Below are 24,101 nucleotides of genomic sequence, written 5' to 3' on the forward strand. Positions count from 1 at the left end.
TTACAAGGCATTTCTCCTCATGAAAAACTCTCGGGTTCTCCTCCCAAATTTGATCATCTTCGGGTCTTTGGATGTCTATGTTATACTAGACGTCCTTTGGTAAATACAAAGTTAGATTCCCGAGCATCTCCGGGTATTTTCGTCGGCTATCCCCACAATAAAAAAGGATATCGCGTTTTTGACTTGAATTCTCGTAAAATAATCACCTCTCGTGATGTTCTTTTTTACGAAGATAAATTTCCGATGTTGTCTAAACATCCGATCCCTCATCCTCCTCCATACCGACCGATGGTCTCCATCCACGATGATGGTACTTTTAATTTTCCGAGGACATCACAATCGGCTCCTCGTCAAGTCTCTCATCAAGCGTCTGATGTGCCTATAGGCACTCCCTCACGGCTTTCCGGCTCTATCCCTTCCGCTTCGGGTCAGCCCGACATCGACTCCTCTTCGGGAACCCCTGGGCACCTCACGGATCCATCCCAATACCGTGCGCTAGCACATCTCACTAGTGAGCTTCAATGGCTGAAGTACCTTCTCAAAGATCTTGGCATAACAGATTCTTCACCCATGACGGTTCACTGTGATAACAAAGCTGCTCTCCATATCGCCGATAACCCAGTCTTCCATGAACGAACAAAGCATATTGAGATTGATTGTAACTTCGTTCGGGAAAAGATCAAAGCAAATGTCATCGCTCCTCGTTTCACACCAACTTCTGAACTAGCGGATATTTTTACCAAGCCACTAGGAGCTGATGCATTCAAGACGATTATTGGCAAGTTGGGCCTCACGTCCCTTTCATCTCCAACTTGAGGGGGAGTGTTAGAATATAGCACCGACCAAGAGACAATCTTCGGGAGCAAGACTTACCCTAGTCGGTTTTGCTATTATGTAAAGTTGTTAATTATTGTAATATTCATGAATAGGGAAGTTTCCCAATATTCCTAAATTACTTCTATATGTAAATCCCTTGTAAACCTACAAATACCTATGTAAATCAATGAATAAAATACACAGAGAAATCTTCTCACACATCTCTCTCTTCCTTGTCTTCTCTCTCTGTGTTCAAGCTATTATTATTATTCAAAGAGGTACTTCCCTCTTCACATGGTATAAGAGCCAATTCAATTTTTTTTTTTAATATCAATTTATTTTATCATTACTACTAATGAAGTCGATTCTGGAGACTATACTCCTAATTCTCCACCTAATCCAAGTATTCGATCATCTATTCTGTATGATGAGAATGCCGCCGATATTTGGCGCAATTTATATGATCGGTTTCGTCAAACCAATGCTCCTAAAGTGTTTCAACTTAAGCGAGCCATATCTTCTCTCAAACAAGAATCGTTTGACGTCTCTACTTACTTCATTCACTTGAAATCTTTACAAGATGAGTTACAGTCTGTATTGGTTATCGAACCTTGCATATGCAATCATGGAAAGACATTCATTGATCGCTTTAATCAAGAGAGAGCCATGAAATTCCTCCAAGGTCTTCATTATCGATTCTCCGCCATCCGGAGTAAAATATTGATAATGTTCCCCTTCCCGTCCATTCTCAAAATTCATAGTCTCGTCAAGCAAGAAGAAATACAACAAAACAATGCTTGACACATCGATTAATCCGGAATCGGCTTCACTTGCCGTCAGCAATCAAGGTTATGTTCCTCAACCTCGATCGGATCGAACTTCACAATCAGACAAGAGTGATATCGGTCCAAAATACCTCACCCTCTTTGTGATTATTATGTGCTTCATGGCCATGTTCGGGCCACCTGCTACCAGCTCCATGGCTACCCGGATGGTTCTCGACGCCCGAAGCCTAACACGGTTGCTGCTGTCTAAGACACAGAGGTGCCTTTAGAAAACTTTATGTCCCTCAATCAATACCGCCACCTGGTCTCGTTAATTCAGAACCGTGAAATGTATATGGCATCAGTTAGGTTAGTCGGTTGATCTGTTCTTCCTGGTCTAAGTCGGATATGTAATAGCCCCCCCAATAAGAATACCATCCCACACCACCGCCAATAACAACATCATCCCACACCACCGCCAATAACAACACCCTCCCAATAAGAATACCATCCCACACCACCGCCAATAACAACATCATCCCACACCACCGCCAATAACAACACCCTCCCACCCCATAATTGTAACTACTATAAATATGTAACAATACCATCCAACACCACCGCCAAAAACAATACCACCACCATAAATATGGATCCTGCAGTCTTCACCGGTGATGGCGTCAATGTCGAACGTGAAGTTGTTGGTTACTGATTCTAAAGTACTAGTTACAATTATGGTTGTTCCGATGACCATAATTCTAACCATAATTCTAACTAGTACTTTAGCATCAGTTGCCCACTGCTTCATGCCTTAATGGTGTTGGTTCTAAGGATCGAAGATTTATGTTCTTGTATTTTTTATTCTCTCAATCAACACCCAAAATTTATATACCAATTTAGGTACCAATTCTATAAATATTTACTTCTTTTATTACATTCAATTCCAATTTCAGTACTCATATTGGTTAACCAAATAGGTAATCTGTATTCTTAATGACTCTTATTTGGTTAATCTAATAGGTAAACCCTTCATCTCTAGTAAAGAAATAATTCTCGAATTTCTTATATTAGGACTTGATTTGTAAACCTGACTAATTTGATTGTTTTTATTAAGGGCCATGCAAGGGCCATGCACGTCGGGTCATGAAGACCCGAGATCCACAGCCGAGAAGCACAGCCGAGACCGAGACCCACATCATCTCTCTACTCTTCCCGCCAGGATCTCCATGAGATCTATATTTGAATTAAAACAATTAGTTAGCAATTGGTTAAGATTGTATGTATCCTATTCTTCATGTATATCCTTGGTTGATTAAACCCTAATATGTAACTATAAATACCCCATCATACTTAATGAAATATCATCACAGAGAACAAGTTCTCATACAAGTCTCTCTTAGCTTTTGGTTTATATTTATAGTTTTTGATTTAATTAGCTAAGTAGATTGGATCTTAATATCATTAAGAGTTCATACTCTTCACATGGTATAAGAGCCTTGTTTATCAATTATCATTTAGTTCTTTGTTTTTTTTTCAAATTTTTTTTCGATTAAGTATTCTCGGTTTCTCGTTTCTTTGGTTAGCATTCTCTCGATTTTTCTTAATGGCCGAACCAATTGAAGCTTCTTCCGAATACACTCCATCTTCTCCACCACTCAACTCTCCATTGTTCGATGTCCATCATTCGGACTCACCCACGACCGTCCTCATCACCCCACTTTTGTCAGGGGACAACTACTCCTCTTGGTCGAGAGCCATGAAAATGGCCCTTCGAGCCAAGAACAAACTCGGGTTTGTTGATGGTTCCATTTCGAAACCAACAAACCCAGCTGACCTTCATTCATGGGAGAGGTGCAATGACCTCGTTGGCAGTTGGATCCTTAACTCGGTTTCACCCGATATCCGTCCTTCAATTCTATATGATGATAATGCGGCTGACATTTGGCGTAACCTTCATGATAGGTACTTCCAAACAAATGCCCCTAAAGTCTATCAACTGAAACGAGCGATATCAACTCTCAAACAGGAGGGATTGGATGTGTCTTCTTATTTTACCAATCTCAAATCCCTCCAAGACGAGCTTCAGTCACTCATGGCCGTTGATCCTTGCATTTGTGGACACGGAAAACTGCTTCTTGATCGCACAAACCAAGAGCGTGCTATGGAGTTCCTTCAAGGTCTCCATGATCGCTTCTCGGCAATCCGAAGTCAAATCCTTTTGATGGATCCGTTCCCCTCGATTTTGCGAATTCACTCTCTTGTTAAACAAGAAGAGGTGCAACAAAATATCATGGCTACCACTAACGTTGGAACCGAGGCTGCCGCTCTTGCTGTCCGTCAATCTGACCACTCTCGGTCAGACCATTACCGGCCAGACCACTCTCGGTCAGATGTGGCTGATCGTCCACGGTCAAAGAGGCAGCGTCCGTATTGCGAATATTGTAAAGTGCTTGGTCATGTGAAGGCTACTTGTTATCAGCTACATGGATACCCACCGAACCATGGTTCTCAAGCCCGTTCCCGTCCAAGAACAGCTCCCCTTGCAGCTTCTCTATCGGCACCCACAGAGGACGTGGGGGTGCCTCCAGCAGCCACATCGTTGACCCAGCAGCAGTACCAGGGTCTTATTAGCCTACTGGACCAACAGGAGAGAAATTCTGCAGGCACCTCTGTCCCAATAGCAAATACTATGGATACCTCGTCTCAATTAACAGGTACACGTTCGATCTCACCACCTTGGATCATTGATTCGGGAGCGGCAAAACACATATGCTGCTCCCTCTCTCGTTTTTCTACATATATTGTTGCTCCACCAAATTATTTTGTTAAGTTACCCGATGGATCTCGTATTCGGGTTCGACATATTGGTTCCGTATTTTTTAATACTCACTTCTCTCTTCATGATGTATTACACATTCCTGATTTTAGGATTAATTTAATATCAATTTCTGTCATTACTAAATCTCTCGCTTGTTTAGTAACTTTTAGCTCTCATTCTTGTGTCTTTCAGGACCCCATCACGAACAAGACGATTGGACTTGGTAATCTCCACGATGGCCTCTACTTCTATCGCACGGATCCGAGCATTTGTTTTTCCGTTTCTTCTAGTCTTAGGTCAAATAAAGATGTATTTAATTTATGGCATTGGCGCTTAGGCCATCCGTCCATCTCTCGCTTTAAATATTTTACATCTACTGTTCCATGTTTAAAATTTATTTCTATTAATAAAACACCGTGCGATGTGTGTCCTCTATCTAAACAATCGAGACTACCATTTTCATCTAGTTCTTCTATTACATCTAAACCTTTTCAACTTATCCACGCCGACTTATGGGGACCCTTTTCCATACCATCTCACTCAGGATGTCGATATTTCCTCACTTTAGTAGACGACTACTCACGTTGTACATGGGTCTTTCTTCTACCCAACAAATCGGATACCAAAACATTTATAATAAATTTTTCCAAATTTGTGACCACTCAATTTAGCACACAAATTTCTCAAATAAAATCGGGAAACCGGTACCACAAATTCAAACTTTTCGTTCCGATAATGGAACGGAATTTTTAAATCGGGAACTACAACTTTGGTTCCAATCTCAAGGAATTATTCACCAAACAAGTTGTCCGTACACTCCTCAACAAAACGGCATTGTTGAGAGGAAACATCGGCATATACTTGAAGTGGCCCGTTCCCTTCGAATCCAAGCAAATTTACCCATTTCTTTTTGGGGGGAATGTGTACTCACAGCAGTTTATTTAATTAATAAACTACCAACACCTGTACTACATGGTCTTTCTCCTCACCAAAAATTATTAGGAACACAACCGGATCTTTCTAATTTACGAGTATTTGGTTGCGTTTGTTACGTTCGGCGACCACCATCACACATCAAGACTAAACTTGATTCCCGAGCTTCCGTTGGAATTTTTGTTGGCTACCCTAACAATCAAAAGGGCTATCGAATTTATGACATTTCTTCTCGAAAGATCATCACCTCTCGTGACGTTTTATTTCATGAGACTCGATTCATTACAAATTCATCCACCATTGCTCCACATAAGACTCCTTGTCGCCCATTTATCTCGATTCCGGACAATGGCTCTTTTGATTTTCATTCCACACCAACCGATTTGCTTCCTGACTCATCTAGAAGCACTCCAGCCGAAACCTCTCCTGATTTTTCTGAGGGCGCTCCGCTCAACCCACATCCTAACTTCTCTGCAGACACCCCAGCCGAGACAACATCTCGTCTTTCTGAGGGCACCCACATTAGCCCAGCGACTTCTCCAGCGGGCTCCACATCTCTCTCGCCCAGTTCTCCCGTGAGATCTATCGGCACTCCTCCCACAAACACTTCTGCAGGCACCCCCTCTTCAAGGGACCAGACAAATGTGGCACCACCACCTCGACCTCAACGTATTACACGACCACCAGCCCACCTCAAAGACTTCATCTGTAATAATACAAATATTTCATCTCCATCTGTTCATTATCCCCTCACTAATTATTTTTCCATCAATGCTTTTTCGCCACCTCATCGGATTTTTTTAAACTCCATTTTATCTACGTCCGAGCCAACTTCGTACACTCAGGCAGTCAAGTCTCCACATTGGCGAGATGCCATGTCAAAAGAAATTCTAGCTCTGGAGTCCAATAATACTTGGACAATTGTTGATCTACCACCTGGTAAACACCCCATTGGTTGCAAATGGGTGTTCAAAACGAAATTTCGATCTGATGGATCCATTGAACGTTACAAAGCACGCCTAGTCGCAAAAGGATACACTCAGATCGAGGGCCTTGATTTTCATGATACTTTCGCACCCGTTGCAAAGCTAGTCACAGTCAGAGTTCTTCTATCTCTTGCTGCCATCAAAGGATGGTCTCTCCATCAGTTGGATGTTAACAACGCTTTTCTTCAAGGTGACCTTGACGAAGAGGTTTTCATGAAACTTCCTCCTGGTTTTTCTACAAAAGGGGAACCTAAGGTTTGTCGACTCCAAAAATCATTATATGGTCTCAAACAAGCCTCCCGCCAATGGTTCTCTAAGTTTTCTTCTGTTCTTCTTAATAGGGGCTTCAAACAGTCCCTAGCTGATTACTCCCTTTTTACATACCATTCTCCTTCTGCTTCCCTCTATGTTCTCGTCTATGTGGACGACATCATCATTACGGGAACCGATGATAATGAAATTTCCAAACTTAAACTATTCCTTGATCAAACATTTTCCCTTAAAGATCTAGGACGTCTCCAATACTTTCTTGGTATTGAAGTATCACGTTCCTCCAAAGGTATTTTTTTATGCCAACGAAAGTATGCTCTAGATATTATTCTAGATTCCGGCCTATCTGCATGTCGCCCTTCCCCATTTCCGATGGAACAAAAACTTCGACTCAGTCCGACAGATGGAACACCACTATCTGATCCAACTATATATCGTCGTTTGATTGGTCGCTTACTTTACCTTACCGTTACTCGTCCTGACATAAGTTTTGCGGTCAACAATCTCAGTCAGTTTCTCCAGACTCCGACTTCCGTCCATCTAGATGCTGCACATCGTATCCTTCGATATCTTAAAGGATCCATTGGTCATGGCATTTTTCTTTCTGCCACTAGCTCCCTTCATATTTCAGGATATTGTGATTCTGATTGGGCTGGTTGTCCCACCACCAGACGCTCTACAACTGGTTACTTCACCATGCTTGGCTCTAGTCCTCTTTCTTGGAAATCAAAGAAACAACACACTATTGCAAAATCTTCTGCTGAAGCAGAATATCGTGCCTTGGCCAACCTCACGTGTGAACTTCAATGGTTAAAATATCTACTTCACGATCTAGGAATCGATCACTCTTCTCCAATGTCCGTTTATTGTGACAATCAAGCTGCGCTACACATTGCTGACAATCCTGTTTTTCATGAAAGAACGAAACACATCGAGATTGATTGTCATTTTGTTCGAGAAAAGATTAAGACAAAGGTTATCGCTCCCCGCTTCGTGTCAACTACCAACCAACTTGCGGATATCTTCACCAAACCTCTTGGTGCGGACACCTTCAGGACAACTCTTGGCAAGTTGGGCATCATCTCGATTTCTGCTCCAACTTGAGGGGGAGTATTAAGGGCCATGCAAGGGCCATGCACGTCGGGTCATGAAGACCCGAGATCCACAGCCGAGAAGCACAGCCGAGACCGAGACCCACATCATCTCTCTACTCTTCCCGCCAGGATCTCCATGAGATCTATATTTGAATTAAAACAATTAGTTAGCAATTGGTTAAGATTGTATGTATCCTATTCTTCATGTATATCCTTGGTTGATTAAACCCTAATATGTAACTATAAATACCCCATCATACTTAATGAAATATCATCACAGAGAACAAGTTCTCATACAAGTCTCTCTTAGCTTTTGGTTTATATTTATAGTTTTTGATTTAATTAGCTAAGTAGATTGGATCTTAATATCATTAAGAGTTCATACTCTTCACAGTTTTGGTATTAGGTTTCAAAATCTAGGGGAGATGATGACACTTGGGAGAAATGATGCCGCGATCTCACCCAGTTTCATTGAGGGGCGAACACTGGAAGGGGCGATCGGTCGTACAGGTAAGTAGAGTTGTTGAATCGTAAATCGCTTTTTTTTGTTCTTTTTATAAATCGTATTCGTATATTAGGTTCAAGTCGTAAGCTTTTCTTTCCTAGTACAAACATAAGTTTATTTTCATATGATCAATTTTGTTAATCTTACATATGTAATATATCATGTCTCATAGGGTATTAAGGTTTTTTGGGTTACAGAGAATATCATAATAAAGAGAGTAAACAAAAATTATAGTTTAAAGCTAACTTTGATTGATTGGAAGTAGAGAGCTAACCCTAAGAATTAATGTAACATGAACACCACCACAATTCACAATAGATTGGATTACCTATTTGATTAATTTGGATTTCCTGATAATTTGTTTCAAGAATTTAACCTTTACTGCTGGGTGGTGTAGTGCTGGTCGTCGGTGGTGCAGTGCTAGCCGTTGGTGGTGCAGTGTTAGCCGTTGGTGGTGCAGTGCTAGCCGTTGGTGGTGCAATCGTGCTGGCTTCCTTAGTTTGGTTTGAGAATCATATCATACAATCATTATACCACATGCATGCCCGAGTAGAGGTTGGACACCTTTGTGTTATATCTTGAACGGCTGTATCAACACAAACCCTGCATATTTTGTTTGTTAGTTGAATAACAAGCAACATTGTAGTTTAAGGAGACTACACATGCTTACGGTTGGGCATCGTTATGCTAGCCATTGGTGGTGCAGTACTAGCCCGTTGGTGGTGCAGTGCTAGCCGTTGGGCATTGTCGTTCTAGCCGTTGGTGGTGCAGTGCTAGCCATTGGGCATTGTCGTGCTAGCCATTGGTGGTGCTGTGCTAGCCGTTGGTGGTGCAGTGCTAGCCGTTGGTGGTGCAGTGCTAGCCGTTGGTGGTGCAATCGTGTTATTATCGTAGAAAGGACGACTTGTTATAATTTGACATTTCAATTAAGAAGATGATGAATTGAGGAACTTGTAAATCCAATTTCATTATTTCATTAGCTACCCCTTACATTTCAAGATTGGGAATGCCCTAGAACAAGAAACTTCATGACTGAAAGAAACAAGAAAAACAATCAAACCCAACCCCCTAAAACTACTAAAGAAAGACAGATAGACTGACAGAACTCAATTAGGGTACCCTCTGCTTCTTCTTCTCCCATCATTTCTTGCTAAGAACTCAATTTTGCCCAGAATCAGTCTTACTTGTATGCTCATCATCAGTCTTCAACTTCTGCAATTGACCCAAGAACAAGAAAATTAAAGATTCCCGTTAGACAATGTTAATTAACAATGATAAAGATTTAATGTTCCCTTTTTTTTGTTACCTTGTGAATATAATCATTTGAGGTTTCAGAATTAGGCATTGTTCCACCAGGGTTAGATACTGATGATGTGGGTATTTGCTCATTAGCAGAATCAAGATTGTTTTCGTCGTCGAAATTAGAACTGGGCAAGATCGTGGGTGGAGATGGTAGTGGTAGTGAAGATGGTGATTTTGGTGGTGGTGGTGGTGGTGTTGCTGTTGGTGCAAATGGTGATTTTGGTCGTGGTGCGAATGGTGATTTTGGTCGTGGTGCGAATGGTGATTTTGGTCGTGGTGCAAATGGTCGTGGTGCGAATGGTGATTTTGGTCGTGGTGAAAATGGTGATTTTGGTCGTGGTGAAAATGGTGATTTTGGTCGTGGTGCGAATGGCGATGTTGGTCGTGATGCAAATGGTGATTTTGGTCGTGGTGCGAATGGTGATGTTGGTCGTGGTGCAAATGGTGAATTTGGTCGTGGTGTAAATGGTGATTTTGGTGGCGGTGCGAATGGTGATTTTGGTCGTGGTGCGAATGGTGATTTTGGTCGTGGTGCAATGGTGATTTTGGTCGTGGTGCGAATGGTGATTTTGGTCGTGGTGCAAATGGTGATGTTGGTCGTGGTGCAAATGGTGATTTTGGCCGTGGTGCGAACGGTGATGTTGGTCGTGGTGCAAATGGTGATTTTGGTCGTGGTGTAAATGGTGATTTTGGTGGCGGTGCAAATGGTGATTTTGGTTGTGGTGCGAATGGTGGTGTTGGTGGTGGTGGTGGGGGTGTTAGAGGAGAACCGAAGCCGGAAATCATTTCATGGAAGTAAGCAGGTGATGGGTTCCTCTGTTGACGACCAAGTACTTCTTCAATTCCGGAGGATAGCTTCTTCCCTAATTTGTTACGACAAATTTGTACAGCTTCTTGAGGAATTGGGAGATCAGAATCAACTCCATTGGTGGTGGCAGCTGTGGAGGCAGTTGGGGCAGCGGTGGTGGCAGTTGGGGCAGTGGTAGAGGCAGCTGGGGCAGCGGTGGTGGCAGTTGGGGCAGCGGTGGAGGCAGTTGAGGCAGCGGTGGCGGCAGTTGGGGTGGTTTCCTGTGTTGCAGTGACAGTGAAGGTTGTTGTCGGTCCATTGGTAGTTATAGTGTTAACTATCTTGAGGTTGTTAACAGTAGTGGTGGTGGTCGTGGTGGTTGCAGGGCTTCTAAGGAGAAGGCCGCCATTGTTGGTGGTGATGGAGGCGGTGGTACTGGTGGACCTTGTGGTGGTAGTGGGATTTGGAATGGTTGTTGTTCTCCATTTCCTTCTCTCTTTTTGATTCTTTCTTTCTTTCTCTCTCACTTCTTGATTTTGTATTTTTTTTTTTGAGGGGAATAAAACTCATATAAATGATAACATAGTTTTACAAAGCCATAAAAGCTAAAGCAATAACCATGCGATTTAGCAGAGAAGGACTAAACTGACATAATAGCCAAAACATAAGGCCTAATCCTCATTCGCAAGTAAATGCGCCACCTGATTGCAATGTCGGGGGGTATATAAAATGGTGACATGTCGAGTAGATAAACGATCTCTCAAAGCAGCAATCTCATTCGTTAAACGCCAGGGGGCCGGTAAATCAACGGTCGATAATAGATCCACCATCACTCTGCTATCGCCTTCTAGTATAAATACATGAAGCCCTAATTCGTCGGCTAGATCTATACCCAAACGAAACCCTAGAAGCTCGCTATGAAGCGGCGACTGTGGTCTGAAAGATAATCTTTTCGTCCCTAAAATCGCTCCCGACGAATCTCTTGCAACTGCAGCTCCTGATGCTCGACTCTCCTTGAAAGATCCATCACAGTTTATTTTGACTTGTTCTTCTGGTGGATGACTCCAATTTTCTGCAATATTATTATGCAAAGGAAAAGAGGAATTAAGAGAAGGAAGAACATACCTCAGTGATTCCTTTGTATTCCACCAACATCGGTGTAGATCTACTGGTTTTGATTGAAATGCAAATCGTTTCGCATTTTCCACCACTCCCAGATGAGATAAGTGAAAATAAACCATGATCTTTCTAGTTCTTTATTTTCTAAGCACTGTTTTAGGTTTGAGATTAAATCTTCACCCATATTTTGTAGATCCTCATGTCCTGTGAGAGCTATTAAATGTTTAAAGATGGGACAAGCTCCAAAAAGATGCTTTGTTGTTTCTGGTTCGTCTGAGTTGCACATCAAACAGTGTTGAGGTAGTTCCTGTAATCTCTTACCTATGTTGCTTAAAGTGGGGACTCCATCGTGAATAATTTTCCAAATAAACTGTTGTATTGTCGGATTCATACCCTTTATCTTTCAATTTTTTTTCCATGGGAAGTCATTGGCTTCCTGACTTAATACTGGACGCGATCTCAGCTCCGAGTAATAAGATTTTGTATTAAATTTTCCACTCTCTGTTTTGCACCAAATAAGAGTATCTTTGCGAGATATCTGAGGTATTTGAATGTTGATTATTGCCTGCACACTAGTATAATCAAAGTATGTATTGAGAATTTCCATATTCCATACATTAGTATCCCTAATAATTAAGTCCGAGACCCAAAAGATATTAGATGGTAACTCAGCTATAACGTTAGGAATTTGATGATGAAGGTTAGGCACCCAAGGGTCTGTTTTGATTTTTATACTAGTCCCATCTCCCACTAACCAGAGAGTGTTATCTCTCATGGTGTTCTTAGTTTTAAGAATCGAATGCCAAAAAGGAGACATAGAAGAAGGACTCTCTGAAGTCCAAAAGTCATCATTTTTGTAGTATTTCGACTTCAAGAGTCTGACCCAAATGGCATTAGAGTTTGATAACAATCTCCAAGTCATTTTAGCTACCAGGGCTTCATTGACTAAGTGTAAATTTCTTATACCTAGACCACCTTGATGTTTTGGGGAGCAGATGATATCCCATTTAAGAAAATGCATCTTACTATGGTCAATAGAGTGATCCCACCAGAAACTTTTTTCTGCAACTTCTAGTTGATTAATGATATGTTTTGGGAGAATTTGGTAACTAAAAGGATAAGTACAGAAAGCAGCCAAGATAGATTTGATAAGAACAGTTTTACCCGTTTGAGAGATATATTTTTGTTTCCAACCTGATAAACTCTTGTTGAATTTTTCCACTAACCATTGGTGGCTTTGAATTCTGTTTCCTGGCTTGAGGATTAATGCACCCAGATATTTGGCTTGATCGTCCATGATTGGAGCACTCAATTGAGTAACGAAAGCTGCCTTTATGTCTTCTGAAACTCCATTGCTAAAGTAAAGAGAAGACTTGTTGAAATTCACCTTCTGTCCCGAAAATTCTGCATAACTGTTCATCATGTGTAATATAGAATCTAGATTTTGATTATTAGCTTTCCTAAAGATTATAAGGTCATCAGCAAAAAGCAAATGTGTTATGCTTGGGCTGGACCTATTAATCTGATATCCTGTAAACAAATTTTTATGTTGATAATAAGATATGAGGAGGGAGAGTGACTGTGAGGTCAGGATAAACAGGTAGGGAGACAGGGGGCAACCCTGCCTCAGGCCTCTAGAGGCCTGAAAATCTCCCACTAATTTACCATTAAGCTTGATATTGAATCTAGGAGTAGTAACACATGACATTATTAAATCGAGAATTCGACCCGAAAACCCAGTAGAAATAAGGACTTGTTTGAGAAAGTCCCAATTGACCCTATCATATGCTTTTGCCATGTCCATTTTAAGTGCAAAAGCACCATTTTTAGCTTTGGAATTATGCATGGAGTGAAGTAGTTCCTGTGTTATAATAATATTGTCCATAATTTGTCTATTAGGGACAAAAGCATTCTGGGTCCACATAATTGCTTCATCAAGACAAGGTCTAATTCTATTAGCAATAATTTTCGTGATGAATTTATAGATTGAGTTGCAAAGTGAGATCGGCCTATAATCTGAGGCTAAACTCGGATTCCTGCACTTAGGAATAAGGGCCAGTGTAGTGAGATTGAGAGATGGATCGATTGAACCTGTTTGGAATGCCGATTGGATGTATGCCGTGAGATCCTGACCGATGACGTCCCAATGTTTTTGAAAAATGAAGCAAGGTAAACCATCTAGCCCCGGGCTTTTGATCGATCCCATTTCCATCACTACGGCTTTTATTTCTTCTGCTGTGGGGACCCTTGAGAAGTAGTCCAGGTCATTGTCCGAAATCACTTTATATGCATTTAATATCTCAATCGGTGGTGAACTAACCGGTTCAGCCACAAATATATTCTGAAAAAACTCAATAAGTTCTGTAGCTATATCCTCCAAGTTAGTCAATTGTTGACTCGAATCCGTTACAAGTTGATGAATCTGATTCTTTTGCTTTCTGATAGATGCCGATATATGAAATGCTTTTGTATTTCTATCACCATTATTTGCCCAATTTGAACGAGAACGTTGTTCAGCTTTTGTGCGTTGAATTTCTTCTAGAAAAATGATTTGCTCCTGTAAATTACTCTCCACCGACAGTGTGTCTGAAGTAGGATTAATTGATTGGATGTCAGCCAGTCGTTTCCTTAAAATAGATAGCCTGTTTTTAATTAAACCAAACGCCCGCTTACTCCAGTATTGGATGGAAGTTTTAGTCCTTTGTAGCCTATCCAGAAGATCTCCCGAACTATTGTCCCATTCGGATTTAAAAAGAGACTCATAATCTCTATGTTTGGTCCAAAATAATTCGAATTTGGAAATGGTGTTGATAACTTGACCTTGAACTTTGAATTTAAGCAAAATAGGAGCATGATCACTGTTATATCTAGGTAGATGAAACACCCCTGATTCAGGAAATTCCAAAAGCCAATTTGGATCACACAAAACTCTGTCAAGCCGTTCTCTTGTTAGGTGATGAATCGATTTACTATTTGTCCAAGTGAATCCCGGACCATTAAAGCCTAAATCCAACAGATTTGCATCTTGAATGAATTTCTGAAATTGTGTCATAAAAGGGATGTTAGACGAACCACCTAATTTATCAGTTCGAGTAGAAATAGCATTAAGATCACCAATACAACAAAATGGGTTATTAATAGTACGAATTTTATTCAACACAGAAGACCAAAATCTAGGCCTATCCTGAACCCTAGGAGGCCCGTAGATACACAACATATCCCAAGGATTAGGATTATTCTGACTCTTAATAGTGATATGAATAAGATTACTTGAGTGGGAATTAATATGAATATCTAAATCAGGAGACCAATGTAAAATAAGGCCACCACTACGTCCCACAGACGGGACGTGAAAGTATTCAGACAAATAATATTTATTAAAAAGAAGAAAATGACAATAATTAATTAGACGAGTTTCTGAGAGGAAAACCAAAGAAGGCCGGATTGCTCCTAGGAACTGAGACAATGTATCTTTTGTCGGGGTGTTCCCTAAACCCCGACAATTCCAAGCAAAAGCACTCATGGCTGTTGCGGCATTTGGGTTGCCGTTACCCTTTCATCAACTTTGCCTAGTAATGTCTGTTTAGACGATTTTTTGAAATGCTTCCTCACACGAACATCCGCCAACGGCATATCCTCATCAATTTCCTCCGTGGTACTCAAATTAAACTCTTTCTCCACGTGATTAATGTCTGAAGAATCTTTATAGAGACTATTGGAGTAGACCGAAGCTATGCCCTTCTCCGTTTGGATTTTAGTTCTTTTTGCCTGACAAAGACTAGAAATAAGATTACCATAGTTAGAACGGATATTCGGATGCTTAGCGCAGACTTCTTCTATCGGAACAATATTATCATTATCAATATTAAGATCCGTAAATTTTGGGATTAAATCCCTCCCGAAAGAATCAAGTTCTCTTAGGGGATTTCTCGTAGAGAACGGAACCTTAAATGTCTCCGAGTATTTAGGAGACATTTCTTTAAGTATACGGGTACGAGTCGACTCAGACAGATTCTGTTTTAAGAGATCGTTAAAAGCCATAATGGTAGAACAAAATTTTATATTATGCCCTATATGGACACAATAGATGCAAAATCTAGGCAGTTTTTCAATGCGAATCTCGATAGAGATTAACTTAGAGTTTGAGAGTTTCAAGTTCACTCTCGGTGGTAAAGGCTTGGTAATACAAAGTTTTACCCTAACTCTGCCAAAAAGACTCCATTTCATGGAATCCTCAATAGTGGTGGGGGTATAAGGTCCAATGGTGTCAGCAAGTCGATTAACAATAGTACTATTGAGGTGACTCGGCGGGATGGCATGAAATTGAACCCAAAACCAGACCGAATCAAAGGAATGATCAATAGGAGAAACTTCCGGCTCGCATGGTTGAAGAACGATAAGTTCTTCTTGGATAATCCAAGGAGAACTTTCCAAAGCGATTTCCAATTCCGTAGCCGTCTGGAATTTGATTAGATACAAATTGTCCTTCACTTCCGAAATAGTATACTTGTTGGGACCATGTATGATTCTAGATAAACGATACATTGCTTGCCCAGTATCGATTTTCTTCGAACTTTGGAACCAAATGACACCCTGTTTAATAATTGCAATATCCCCATTAGTAATATCTCCGCCATCAACTGTTGGAGGAACCTGTTCTGCCGTTGTTAAAGCTTCAAATTGCTGAATGAAATGACTGTCGGTAGATTCCATAATAGAAATAACACCAAGACAATAGAAAGATTTAAGAAGAAAATACAAAGATGAGACTTGATCTCGACTATTAAAGCCCCTTAAGAGCGACGAATTAGAAGATTTAGAACTTGTGAAAGTTCAAATCGAGCAATAGAAATAGAGAACAGGGGCGGAGAACCGCCCAAGACTCAGTCAAAAGTATGTAACTGCCTAAAAAGCAGTTATTAAACTGCCGAAATGAAAGGAATTAGGCCCCTCAGGGTGGCGCCGGGAAAGGTAACTGACAAGGAACCAAAATCTCCGCCCGAGAGCAAAAATAAGACATATTGTATGTGTCGATTTTGACTTGAGACGATTTCTTGATTTTGTATTGAGCAAGAGAAAATGGAGGATTGAACTTTGAAGTATAAAATGGTTGTTATCTTTTATAGAGGAGGGAAGGGAAGGGGAATTTGTAAAACCTAATTTTGGTTTGAATCAGTTTTCAAGAATCTCAACTGCCTCTAACTAACTGTCATTTTTGAGTTACTAACACCACCACCACCACCAAATGAATATCATATGGTTGAAAAGGAAAGCACACAAATGAATATCATAAAGATGAAAAGACATTCACAGCTAATCTATGTAATTGGTCTCGGCCGAGAATCTCGGGTCTCGGACTCGGTCCTCTCCGAGACGAGACTCGGTCGACACCCCGAGTTAGGGTTTGACCGAGTTCTCGGCTATCTCGGCCGAGACTGAGACAACAACTTCTAATCATTTGTACTTTTTTTTGGAAACTTCAAATCTTATTTGTATATTGTATACTACTATATATTACCTGTGGGACCGAGAGCGAGACCAACTACCTAGCAGCTAATAGCATCAAGAAGACAAAATTTAAGCAAAGACTTTGACATGGGATATGTAGAGCATTAAGACCATAAAAAATTTAAGTACAGACAATTTCTAGTTGTTATAAGAATGGAATGAAGACTTCCCTTCTAGTTGTTATAAACAGTTTTTGTGACATTCTTGATTTGAGAAAGTTTGTTACAAATTTCCCAAGTTCCAATAACTAATCCTAAATTCTGTTTCTCAACTTCCAATAACTAATCCTAAATTCTGTTTCTCAACTTCCAAATAACTAACCCTATATTCTTGATTTGAGAAAGTCTGTTACAAATTTTCCAACTTCCAAATAACTAATCCTAAATTCTGTTTCTCAACTTCCAAATAACTAACCCTATATTCTTGATTTGAGAAAGTCTGTTACTACCAAAAGTCAGCACCTAGTGACCAAACTGCCTCTACGCTTCGCAATGGAAGTGAGAGTTTAGGCACCATTATTGCTCTTATCCTGCGGACAGATCTCCTTTCCTTGGTGACATAAGACCTGGTTGCAGCCAATCGTGTCTTGAGACAAACATGTATAGAGTACCCGTATTTTCCCAGAAGTTGGCAACAACTGATTACTTGTTTGTTCGTTCTGCGAAGGGAAAAATTTCTCTTAGACGTATTGACAGAGTACAGGTGGTTGGGCAGCAGGTTGGTGGGAGTCTAGCTACTCATTTCCAAGCTATTAAATTTTGGTACTTAATTTTGTTTCACCGCTGAATTATCCATTGTATGAACCTGATGCTCCTTTTAAAGAGGAAAATGTAAGTAGCTAGGCCAGTAGGCAAAATTGTTACGGAGATGTGCGACTATGAGACCTAACGGGTAACATCACTTAGGCATGAGAGCTTTATTTTACCCCTTCACTACATAAATTATAATTTGTAGCCTCCACTAAGGAGGACATCTCAGTATGTCATAAAAGTCTGGAAATCGAAGCCTCCAAGTTTTCTAGATGACGCCCCTAAGATTTTTGATTCCTGGCTTCATTAGATTTTGAACTCTGCAACTTTATTTGATGTATGGTATTGCTGTAACATAATTGGATTCACCATGGTCATTTTCTGCGTACAATTCAGTATGATGTTTTCTCATCTTTCATTTGTGTAACATTTTGTAGCTCATGGTTACTTTTAGGGTTTTCCGAAGATACATGTCTAAATCTGAATTTAACATGTCTAAACCTGAATATCGTCTTAGTCCGACTTCTTTTGCCCGAGGTATAGTATTTCAAATTATTTCATATGATTGATTCAGGTAATTTGAATATCGTCTCAGGTCGAACATATGCTAAATCATACTGAAAGAAGCAGCATAAGAGACGTTGAGTCAGAAGTTTTGTGAAAAGCTTGCAAGAAAATCAGGTAATTTCGTAGTTTGAACCTCTGAAGGTGGAATTAACAAATCCTATTTACTAGGTAATACAATTATACTATTATAGACCTGGTAAACTAATACCTCATTTGAACACTGACCACTCATGAAGAAGCATTTGAACTTAGAGCTAGAATGATAAGGATCACATATTTTTCGTTTTTTTTTTCTTTTGATGTACTTTTTTTTCCTTATTCACCAAACCCTCATATTATTTTGTATACTTTATTATTTTTAGTTAGTTAATTTAGTTAATGTTTGTTATCATATATCACACATTCTTCCTTACAATGTATCGATTTTTTGTTGAATTAGACTTGATAGTAATTTTCTCGATTTCGATTTATTGTGGTTTGAATTCTTTGTATTATATACTTGTACTAGTTAGGTTATTGCATGTTAGGTTCTATTATACTTCTTTGAAACTCTGAAACTCTTTATTTTACTTTGATGTTGAATGTATTAATATGTTAAGCAAATGTTCATGTATATGATCATTCATTAATTTTTATTATTATGTGTTGTTTTGTTTCAGTGCGTGTATGAAGCTGCTATACGAAGAGAATGTCATTAGGCTATGAAGATTTTAAGCGGAAACGACTAAGGATCTAGTTTTTGGTATATAGCTATGTATAGTTTGCTAAGTAATAGTGTAGTTACTTTTTGTAGTTCAAACATTGTTGATGTCTCATTGAGTTTCATTTTAGTAAAATACAGATTTTATATTGTTTTTGGAGTTGTATGAAATAAATGAAATATAAATATATTTGTTTCTACCTGGCAGAGTATATCAATAGGCATTTGTCTAGATCAATAAAAAATGCAAAATCAATCTTCAAATTTAAAAATGTATTAGCGACGGTTTGTATGTCGTCCCTAGAAATGTCTTAGATTACTTATAGGGACCGTTAAGTTCTGTCCCTAAATACGATTAGTGAAAGAGGTAGCTGAGAAAACTTGTTGTCCCTAATGACTAATGGGGACGGATACAAACTGTCACAGTAAATAGCTGTGACGTACGAAAACCGTCCCTTAAATCGTCCTTGATAATATCTGTGACGCCAGTAGCTATGACACACACTAAACCGTCCCTAATACTTAACATGGACGGTTTTAGATCTTTGGGGACGATTTTGAGCCGTCCCTAACAGGTCATTTTTTGTAGTGAAAACGGGATTGGAAAACAAGATTCAGAAATATTAGCAATCAATAAAAGTGACAATTCCTAATCAACTGACAATAAAGAGCTAATACAACGACTGATACAGGAAAGGGTAAATTTGGACAGAAAAACAAAGAGGCCACATTGAAAATTGGTCATCATTTAGGGGGCCAATTAGGGAAATAATCCTAATCTTATTCAAAGAAAAATGTTGCTCTCACAGGAGAACAAGGGCAAAATACGAAGTAGACTACCAGATTTTGCCCCGAATAATGTAGTTCGATGAAACCAACTTTCCACTTCGGATTTCAACGTACTATTCATTATTTCCCTTGCAGATAAAAAGTGTAAGGGGTAGAGTTATGTATGTCAAATGGTCAATCGGGTTAAACGTGCCTTAGTATCCCAATGAGCGGCATGACTTACGCTAGAATAACGGCTAACCTAAGACTTGACCTAGATTATGACATCATTTCGTAAACATAGTATATCTCGTTTGACCAGTGAAAAAAAATTAAACAATGAGTTAAACTACTAAACTACTACTTATAAACCAGAAATAAATTGATTGCTATAAATACTTTTGCAAGTCAAACTCCAAAAAAATTTGATTTAGGATTTCGCCATTTACCGTTTATAAGTAAACATTTGTGCTTGTTTTCACAAACAATATAGATGGGCTCATTATAATGGCAACCACCAAAAGCCCAACCCGAAATGTTCTCAGGAAAGTTCTTTAGGGGCTCCTTAAGCTCCATCATCAGACTTTGAATGACTAATTTTGACATTCTTGATTTGAGAAAGTTTGTTACAAATTTTACAACTTCCAACAACTAACCCTAAATTTTATTTTCTTCCTCACTTCCCTTTTAGTTCTTTATACATAAGCTCAACTTTGATCTACCCTTTCCCTTGTCAATCAGCAAAATCAAAAATCAATCCTATAGAGTGAGTGAAAGTATTTCTATAACGGTACCACTTTCAATGCTATTATTACTCTGGCTGGTCCAAGAATTCAATTGTTTAACCCTCGATTCACAATTAACGGTACCACCGTCACAAATAACGGTTTCCCCACCACCACTAATGGTTCTCCTACCACCACGAATGGTGCTCTCACCACCACGAATGGTGCTCTCACCACCACGAATGGTGCTCTCACCACCACGAATGGAACCCCCACCCCGCCATAGATATGGAACCTGAAGTCATCAGAAGAGCCATTACTGTAACTACGACGTTAGCATCAGTAGCCGGCAACTCCACTTTAACTGCCATCATTGCTCTCGGTTCTAGTGGTCCAAGAATTATGTTCATGTACGAATTTTATAAACATTACTTCTTTACTCTTGAACAAGATATGTTTATAGTTTAGTCACATGTCTTTTGATCAATTGCAGAAGAAAGATAAGAAGATGACTGATTGGGTATTAAGCAATATTGATTGGGTTAAAAGAAGAAGAAGAAGAAGAAGAGACCTCCATTAATGTAATTAATCGTGAAATTTGATACTCAAGGTAATGAATAAACTAGATTACAGATTACCCATTTGATGAATTTGTGTTTCAATCGTGAAATTCAACATGTTTGATTGTTCCAGTTGGTATGATTCTTTCTTACTCGTAATTTTGTTTCAAGAATTTCTTGGTGGACTCCAAGTGTGAACAAATTGAATCACAATATAAAGGCAAACTAATTTAGATGTACCAAAAGTGTCGCCAATGGTCCAAATAGTTGCCGATAAGAATACTTATCACAACACATCTATCTTCATTTTAATATTCGCTACGGTTTTATATTCACGGACCACCATCAAGGGGTGTTAGGTGAATATGTTATTGATCATCTCAAAAGAAATGCCCACAATGGTTCAACAACATATTATAATAAACTTGAAATCACATAGGTTCAAAAACATATTGGTCATCCGATGGTCGAAACTAAATTAGATCCTCGTGCCTCTCCGGGTATGTTCGTTGGACATCCTCACGGTCAAAAAGGATTCCGTGTGTATGTTTTCTCCAGACTACTTCTCTTGATGTTTTATTTCACTAAGATCGTTTTCCAATATCGTCTCTTTCACCTTCTCAAAGACGTCCATTTTTTCGATTACAGATGATGGTTGTTTCAATATTGCCTATCCCTTGCCTCTTTCTTCCTCTCGGCCAGATCAGGTCCCTGGGGTTTCAGCCAATTCTCGCTAGCTAGAGACCCTCTATGCTACAGGAACACCCACTACTCACATCCACCGAGATTCCTCACCTGGGGTTGTTCCTTCTTCAAATTCACATGGGCCGAGCATTATGCCTAACAACACCACAAAGTTACCTCAGCAGCCCCTATTGTGGAGAATTCGCCCTCTGGGCCGGACGCTCTTCCTAGCCCAGTAGCACCCACAAATCGCACCCAACGTAATAGGCGCCCTCCGCCTCACCTCTCAGATTACATTTGTCATTCCTCTTCCCCTTCAAATATTCCATATCCTATGGATAATTACTTATCTTTCACTCGAAGAGCCATTTTAATGCACGAGACCAAGACGTATAGTTATCACCCGATAAAGGGGGTGTGATCAAGATAGTCGTAGGAGAGTCGGAGTGGTGGACATTAAAAAATGGAGAAGATTGAGAACAGTGAGTAGCATTGGTACCAGAAGTATTAAGGATATGGATCCGACCCGATAGGATCGGGCCTTGCCATGCATAGCATTCACGTCACCAGGCATGCACACGTCCTCAACCGACGTCTGACCGACCTCCTCCATGAAGATCCAATGCAAACCGTGTAAAGCTTGAGGAGGATAAAGGATATGTATTGATATCATAGTTATCTCCTATTAGTATTAGGTTTTCTCTAAACTCTAAACTCTTGTATCTATAAACACTCATACTTTGTACATGAATGATACTCAACATTATTTACCAATCTCTAGCTCCGTCTCTCAGTTATCTCTTGTTTATCTTTCTCATTCGATCACTAACAAGTCTCTCTATTCAATCCTCGAACTATTCAGGTTCTAGAATTTCACATGGTATAAGAGCTTGGTTGGTTTTTTAAGTAAACAATGTCTTCTACCGAAGAGACTACTCACGTAACTTCACAAACTTCCGCCCCGTTTGATGTCCATCACTCTGATTCTCTCACCACTATTCTCTTCACTCCGTTGCTGACGGGTGACAACTATGCTTCTTGGCCTTGTGGTATGAAGAAGGCCTTAAGAGCCAATGATAAGTTAGGGTTTGTTAACGGTTCCATCTCCAAACCCTCCTCTCCCAATGATATTCACTCTTGGGAAAGATGCAATGATTTAGTTGCTAGATGAATCATCAATTCATTTGATCCAAGTATTCGATCATCTATTCTGTATGATGACAATGCCTTCCGATATTTGGCGCAATTTATATGATCGGTTTCATCAAACCAATGCTCCTAAAGTGTTTCAACTTAAGCGAGCCATATCTTCTCTCAAACAAGAATCGTTTGACGTCTCTACTTACTTCATTCACTTGAAATCTTTACAAGATGAGTTACAGTCTGTATTGGTTATCGAACCTTGCATATGCAATCATGGAAAGACATTCATTGATCGCTTTAATCAAGAGAGAGCCATGAAATTCCTCCAAGGTCTTCATGACCGATTCTCCGCCATCCGGAGTCAAATTTGATAATGGACCCCTTCCCGTCCATTCTCAAAATTCATAGTCTCGTCAAGCAAGAAGAAATACAACAAAACATTACGCTTGACACGTCGATTAATCCGGAATCGGCTTCACTTGCCGTCCGCAATCAAGGTTATGTTCCTCAACCTCGACCGGATCGAACTTCACGATCAGACAAGAGTGATATCGGTCCAAAATACCTCACCCTCTTTGTGATTATTATGGGCTTCATGGCCATGTTCGGGCCACCTGCTACCAGTTCCATGGCTAACCGGATGGTTCTCGACGCCCGAAGCCTAACACGGTTGCTGCTGTCTAAGACACACAGGTGCCTTTAGCAAACTTTATGTCCCTCGATCAATACCGCCACCTGGTCTCGTTAATTCAGAACCGTGAAATGTATATGGCATCAGTTAGGTTAGTCGGTTGATCTGTTCTTCTTGGTCTAAGTCGGATATGTGTGATCCGTTATAGGGACAGCCTTTATTGTAATAGCATCAGTGACCCCCCCAATAAGAATACCATCCCACACCACCGCCAATAACAACATCATCCCACACCACCGCCAATAACAACACCCTCCCACCCCATAATTGTAACTACTATAAATATGTAATATTAAGGGCCATGCAAGGGCCATGCACGTCGGGTCATGAAGACCCGAGATCCACACGAATCCAGGCAGCCGAGAAGCACAGCCGAGACCCACATCTCTCTACTCTTCCCGCCAAGATCTTCATAAGATCTATATTTGAATTAAGCAATTAGTTAGCAATTAGTTAAGATTGTATGTATCTTATTCTTCATGTATATCTCTTTGGGTTAAACCCTAATATGTAACCTATAAATACCCCATTAGACTTAATGAAAAACACACAACAGAGAACAAGTTCTCATCTAAGTTTCTTTTAGATTCATTTACATTCATAGTCTTTATC

At 40.0% G+C, this 24,101-nt stretch overlaps 2 protein-coding genes across 2 annotated transcripts in view; both read left to right on the plus strand.

Moving 5' to 3' along the window:
• LOC147560440 (uncharacterized) overlaps window positions 1–24,101 on the plus strand; it is a 76,391-nt gene that overhangs the window by 24,961 nt on the left and 27,329 nt on the right. The gene's annotated exons all lie outside the window — the stretch shown is intronic.
• LOC147560441 (uncharacterized) lies at window positions 3,343–4,625 on the plus strand. Its single transcript, XM_086659285.1, has 2 exons — window positions 3,343–4,294; window positions 4,591–4,625. The coding sequence occupies exons 1-2, from the start codon at window positions 3,343–3,345 to the stop codon at window positions 4,623–4,625; spliced, it is 987 nt and encodes a 328-aa protein (XP_086515411.1).

This window comes from Eschscholzia californica, unplaced genomic scaffold (genome assembly GCF_041429995.1).
Source record: "Eschscholzia californica isolate CP2 unplaced genomic scaffold, dmEscCali1.0.p SCAF_2, whole genome shotgun sequence".
NCBI lineage: Eukaryota > Viridiplantae > Streptophyta > Magnoliopsida > Ranunculales > Papaveraceae > Eschscholzia > Eschscholzia californica.